Source organism: Aptenodytes forsteri, unplaced genomic scaffold (assembly GCF_000699145.1).
Source record: "Aptenodytes forsteri isolate BGI_AS27 unplaced genomic scaffold, ASM69914v1 Scaffold231, whole genome shotgun sequence".
NCBI lineage: Eukaryota > Metazoa > Chordata > Aves > Sphenisciformes > Spheniscidae > Aptenodytes > Aptenodytes forsteri.
Genome location: NW_008796046.1, coordinates 2,730,689 through 2,736,569, shown reverse-complemented (window position 1 = coordinate 2,736,569; position 5,881 = coordinate 2,730,689). Strand labels below are relative to the sequence as shown.

Here is a 5,881-nt window from a genome sequence, read left to right as displayed (position 1 = left end):
CTGGTGAGGCCGCACCTCAAATACTGTGTTCAGTTTTGGGTCCCTCACTGCAAGAAAGACATTGAGGTCTGGAGCGTGTCCAGAGAAGGGCAACGAAGCTGGTGAAGGGTCTAGAGCACAAGTCTTCTGAGGAGCGGCTGAGGGAACTGGGGTTGTTAAGCCTGGAGAAAAGGAGGCTGAGGGGAGACCTCATGGCTCTCTACAACTACCTGAAAGGAGGTTGTAGCGAGGTGGGGTCAGTCTCTTCTCCCAAGCAACAAGTGATAGGAAAAGAGGAAACAGCTCAAGTTGCACCAGGGGAGGTTTAGGTTGGATAATAGGAAAAATTTCTTCCCCGAAAGGGTTGTCAAGCATTGGAACAGGCTGCCCAGGGAAGTGGTTGAGTCACCATCCCTGGAGGTATTTAAAAGACATGTAGATGTGGCATGTAGGGACATGGTTTAGTGGTGGACTTGGCAGTGTTAGGTTAATGGTTGGACTTGATGATCTTAAGGGTCTTTTCCAACCTAAGCAATTATATGATTCTATGATTCTATGTAGTTGGTGGGATTAAAACGTCCCAGAAGAAGCACGAATAATATCAGACTTTTCACATACATGGTGACTTCCAGTCAAAATACTTCACAGACTTTCAGGCTGATTTTTTGTCCCATAATGTGCCAGCAAAAGTGGCCAAGATATAAAAAAGGAGCAAGAGAGTGGAGGAACCAGACCATTACGTTCATCAGACTGAAGAACCGGCTGTGGTTGGCCTAGCAGTAGAAAAGAATTGCGGACATCAGCTAACAACTACTCCTTTTGCTGAAGCGGTAAGGATCTGTGCTGTGGCATTGAAGGTTTGGCTTCAAACCCCATCAACCCTTGATTCTGGTTTGGGGAAACCTTCCAGATGAGCTTTTGCACAAAGTAACCTCTTCTACTGCTCTTCACCCTTCCCTAGTGAAAAGCTTGTGTAAGCAGAGAGGTGACGGTCCACCCGTCTATCCAGTTCTGCAGCTGCGGAAGGAAAGGCTATCACCTCCAGCATCGAAGACGTGCCGTATAGAACGAGTATGAACTCCACCTCTGTCAGTTATATCCAGGATATTTTCTGAAGCGCCTACGGAAGCCCACCCAAAGAATGGGATTTGCCGGAATCAAAGGCACAGAAGACGCAGATCTTCCAGCTCTCCCTGTTTTCCAATAAGCATTGATTTTTAAAAATTTATTACAAGTCACAAAACCTGGGCTCCCAAGCAGACCTCACGAGTGCATCCAGCGCTGTTAATTCTTTCGGTCTGGCAAAGGGAAAATTCAAGCCCTTCTATTCAAAGCAGCAGGGATAACTCAGACACAGGTTATTATTGAGGATCCCTCGGGATGCTTTAGAGCAGCAGAAACAAAATGTAAGGTGGGTTCGACGAGAGGTCCACCCAAATGCACAAAGCATTCGAAAGAATCTGGGGCCAGCTTTGATGGAGCCTTGGGGGAGGACTGGCTTTATTCTCAAGGTGAGTGAATCAGTGCAAGTCATAACACTTTTTGCTCCGTGCCTCAAGCTTCTGGTCAGATCGATGCTGTCTTCTGGGAGGATACAGATCCAGCAAAATCCCTGGCGGATGCAAAACCAGCAAAGCTGGTGTCCATAAGCACAATGCAGCTTTTGTGCAAATGGTTTCGTTATATACCACGCTGTCATTTTTCATCATTAAAATCTCCCCCGGGAAGACTTTTTAGGAAGCGCTGTATTTGTCTGAGATTTTCCCTTTGGTTGGTGGTGTCAGGAAGCAGCTTGAAATGAAAGAGAGTGAGGCAAGGTTGCTACAGGAGGTAATACCTTTTATTAGACCAACAGAAACTGGAAAAATGGAAAAAAAAACCAAGCAAGCTGAAATGGAAGCTGACAGACCTGAGAAAGCCTCGTGTGCCCTAAAGCATGGATGTTTTTATCCATCTATATCAGCTGATCTAATAAAAGATATTGTCTCTCGTTACAAACATTGACTTACACCTCTGGACAATCACGTCCACGGCAATTTTGCCACCGTAATGGAACAAAGAGACAGAAGTGATGAGTGGCCTGAAGACAAACTTGAAAGCAACAGTGCGCTCAGAAACACCTAGAATAAAACCAAGGAGACTCTGCAGGCCTGTGGTCCAGATCTGGAGAGGTTATTTAGGGTCACTCTGATTTGATCCTTTTCATTTAAAAAATGAACACAGACATCCTTGTGAGTGTTTCAATGCTGCGAGAAACAGTCTCACTACCACTAAATCTGTGGTGCTCTCCACTTTTGATATTTGGTGGATCCAGGGTATTAGAAAACAATGTCATGCAAAGATACTAATCAAATATTTATGACAAATTGAAAAGAATAGTTCAGGCTCAAGCAGAGATTCAGGTTTGGTTTTATTTACCTTGCACAAATTACTCAGTGCCCAGAGATTGTATTGCCAAGGAAGAAAATGCCACCACCTTGGACAGATTGTAGACACCCTGATCCGACATGGATACATAGGACAAACGGGATCAATGAGACGGTTTGGGATAAACCGTGCTTGAAAACAGCAGCACATGGAGGCCAAAAAGCTGTGAAAATTTTTGCTGGTTTCGACACAACCGGTTCGCGAGGCAGAGGCAGTCACGCAGGCACGCGCTGCGGGTCTCCTCAGAGGTGCTCTGGGCACTGGGCCTCCTTTGGGAAGCATTATTTGGCTCTTGGTCACCGCACCGATAGCATTACAGGAGGTGTGCGCTGGCAGCCAGCCCGAGTCCACCCTGCACCTTGCTGGTTGCCAGAAAACGAATGAGCAAATACTTCCGCTTTCAGGCTGTTCCCTCCCCTCTCCCTACACCTGCAACCTGTACCAGGGCTGTGTCTGGAGCAAACTGGAGCCTCCGGGGCAGCGGCTGGGCTGAGAGGTTGGAAAAAACCCGACCCACCGAAGAGAAAAACAAGTGAAAGAGGACTGGAGCACGGCGGGGAGTCATCCTGCGTGTGGGGCAGGACCCGGGCACTGAGCAGCAGGTTTTCCCACACCGCTGAGCCGTCACCTCTTGGGGGAGATGAGCATTTCGTCGGAGCACAAGCCCCTTGGGAAGCAGGTCACCGGCAGCCTGCATTCGGTGAGTAAGGTACGGGCTCGAGGGCACAGTTTCCTCCTGTGGGATCAAATCATCCCCTTTGGGCTACATTAGGGTGTTTTTTGCCCCCCATCTGTAATTCTGAAGACACCAGGGCTTGCCAGGTATGTGACCAAGAAGAGGACTCCAGGTAAAAAGCTGTGTCTGACTCTGGCCTGTTTGCACCAGTTTGCTTACAGAGGGGCCACGTCCCTCGCAGGCATACAAGATCTGGCAACAGCAAATAACCAGAGTGGGTCTTTTTCTCCTTTGACAAGAGGTGGAATTAATTTAATATGAACTTTAATTGGTCAGATCCCTAAATAAAAGCCTGTTGTGAGTTTTGGGGGTTTTCAACAGTTCTTAGAGTCTCTAATGATGCAAAAGCTGCCCTGTGTTGTAGACATGCAGAATCATCAGGTGGGAGCAGTAGTTTTTCTAGCTCTAAGGAAAATTAATGGCAACCTCAGACAAGCAGCATATTACTAGGCAGCGACGAGATCAGACGATGTTTTCCTTTTCCTCTCCTCTGCCCTCAGTCTATTGTTAACCAGTTTGCTTTCCCTGTTGTAGCCGTACAGGCTCTCCCCCAGACCTCTCTGTCTTTAACAAATCCAACCTCCTTGTGTTGCACCTTTCAGGTATAGGTTGCAAAATGCTTCCCCAGGGAGGTAACTGTTTTGCAGATTAATAAGCTGGGGCACAGACAGGTGGAATGACTTCCTAAGTGTCCCCTCGCTGGCTGATTACAGAGCTGGGAATCAGCTGATGCCAGTACTCCCAGTCCGCTGGGAAGCAGTTCGGTCCCAGGCCAAAACCGTTAATCAAGATCTCAGAACATAAGGTTAGTTGGGCTACTGTACTAATGAAGAATACGTTATCCATTTGTATTGGTGACCAACAGCATGAAATATCTGACCTGCCATCTGAAAAAGGAGCAACGGCTCAAAAGCATGAGACCCTCCTGTCAAATGATCCCTGCCAGGGAAAGCTGTTATTATCATTTAGACTAATGGCAAATTTCCTAACTGAGAGGCTTTACTACAGGAACAGCTTTGGGCTGTGTTCTTCCGTGGGTGGAAATCACAAGATAGTCTCAGACAGAATAATTTGTTATGTCTCCTTGGCCCTAGTGTAAATGATTGCCCGCGAGATGAAGCCACCCACACTAGGGCAAAGTAATATTCCAGCTGGGTCTTTGGCCCGCATCTTCTGTTGTTTCCCTGGCTTGCCTAGGTTGTGAGCAAATTTCTGCTAAATCTGATAGCTTGCTGCTGTTTAAAGGGAAAGGTCTTCCCCTGCTCCGGGTTGTCTGTTCCCAGTCCCTTCCTCTTGCCAGCTCTGGTGCTTGTTAAATCCTCTGCGAGCCAATTCAGCTCAGTAAGATGAAAGAGAAGCAGAGGTGGCACGAGGTGAGCAACAGAAGCACGTAGGTACAAGGATGGGAAGGGGAGAGGGCAGCAGGAGCTCCCCCTTCTCTCGGTGTGAGCTGTGAGATCAGCTCACGTCATCCCGTGGGTCTGTACCGGTGGGATCCAGCTAAGCACTTAAGTACACGCTTCACTTGAGGCATGTGACTAGCAGCACTGGAGCAGATTCTTACGTGATCGGATCCAAGAAAGGGCAGGTGAGCTCCTGGAAAAAAGGGTTGTTTATTAACTCACGCCTTCCCAATGGCAGGTGCGGCCCCGGCCAGGCACGTGACTTGCATTACAGCAGTGACGGCGGGAGGGAAAATAACTGCCTCCTTTCTTCCCTCTCCTTTTCCTCTACTGAGTACTATAAAAAATGACTGAGTGCAATGGGAGGCTGTTAAAACTCTTCAGCACTGAACCGTCAGGAAGGTCAGACTAGACACCACGTCCAGCCTTCCGGGCATTCAGGCCTCCTCCAATGTGTTTCAGACAGCAGTGGTGTTAACGCACGGTGAAATAAAATAAATCCAAACAAAAATGCGGACAAAAATCCAAACTTTACATTCTTCCTACTTAAATCTGTGTCAGTTGCATGAATTATTTCCTTTACTTCCTAGCTAAAACTATCATACACTTTTCAAGTGCTTTGATAAACAGCTTCTGTCCTCCACCTCTGACATGCTGGACTTTCATGTCTTGGTTCAGTATTTATAACTAAACCCTCAGGCGAGTGGAAGCCAATTCCACCCATTTCTAAAGTTTCAAAGAGCTTTAGTTCCTCCTTTGAAAAGAAAACACCAGCTCAGGTGAGAGGGATGGAGCTGCACAGCTTTGAGCTCAGTCCTTGTCCCTCTGCACATGGGGAGGGTGAGAGCTCAGGTCGCTCTCGCTGGAAGGACAGGGGCCAGCGGGGACAATGCTTGTGTGGGACTTAGGAGATCGACGTTGAATCCTGCAGTCACCGACAGCTTCCCTGGGCAGGGCACTTCTTGTCCCTCTTCTTCACTGGCAAAATGTCATTTTCCTATGTCCCAAAGATGCGGTGAGCGCTCAGCTGTTTAGAAATGTCCAAGTCTCTGCTGCTCTGGTTATGAGGGCTGTATAGAATCATAGAATCACAGAATCATTGAGGTTGGAAAAGACCTCTAAGATCATCGAGTCCAACCGTTGACCCAACACCACCATGCCCACTAAACCATGTCCCTAAGTGCCTCATCTACACGTCTTTTAAATACCTCCAGGGATGGGGACTCCACCACTGCCCTGGGCAGCCTGTCCCAATGTTTAACCACTCTTTCAGTACAGAGATTTTTCCTCACGTCCAATCTAAACCTCCCCTGCCACAACTTGAGGCCATTATTTT

At 47.7% G+C, this 5,881-nt stretch overlaps 1 protein-coding gene across 2 annotated transcripts in view; it reads left to right on the top strand.

Annotated features, from left to right (window-relative positions):
- The first annotated feature begins 3,046 nt into the window (after nt 1-3,046).
- KCTD14 (potassium channel tetramerization domain containing 14) overlaps nt 3,047-5,881 on the top strand; it is a 4,250-nt gene continuing 1,415 nt past the window's right edge. Inside the window, exon 1 of one of the 2 annotated variants that reach the window (XM_009286134.1) lies at nt 3,047-3,106. In XM_009286134.1, the coding sequence (XP_009284409.1) occupies nt 3,047-3,106 (60 nt within the window). Of the gene's footprint in view, nt 3,116-5,881 lie in introns of both variants that reach the window. The other variant, XM_019473891.1, reaches the window with a different exon arrangement.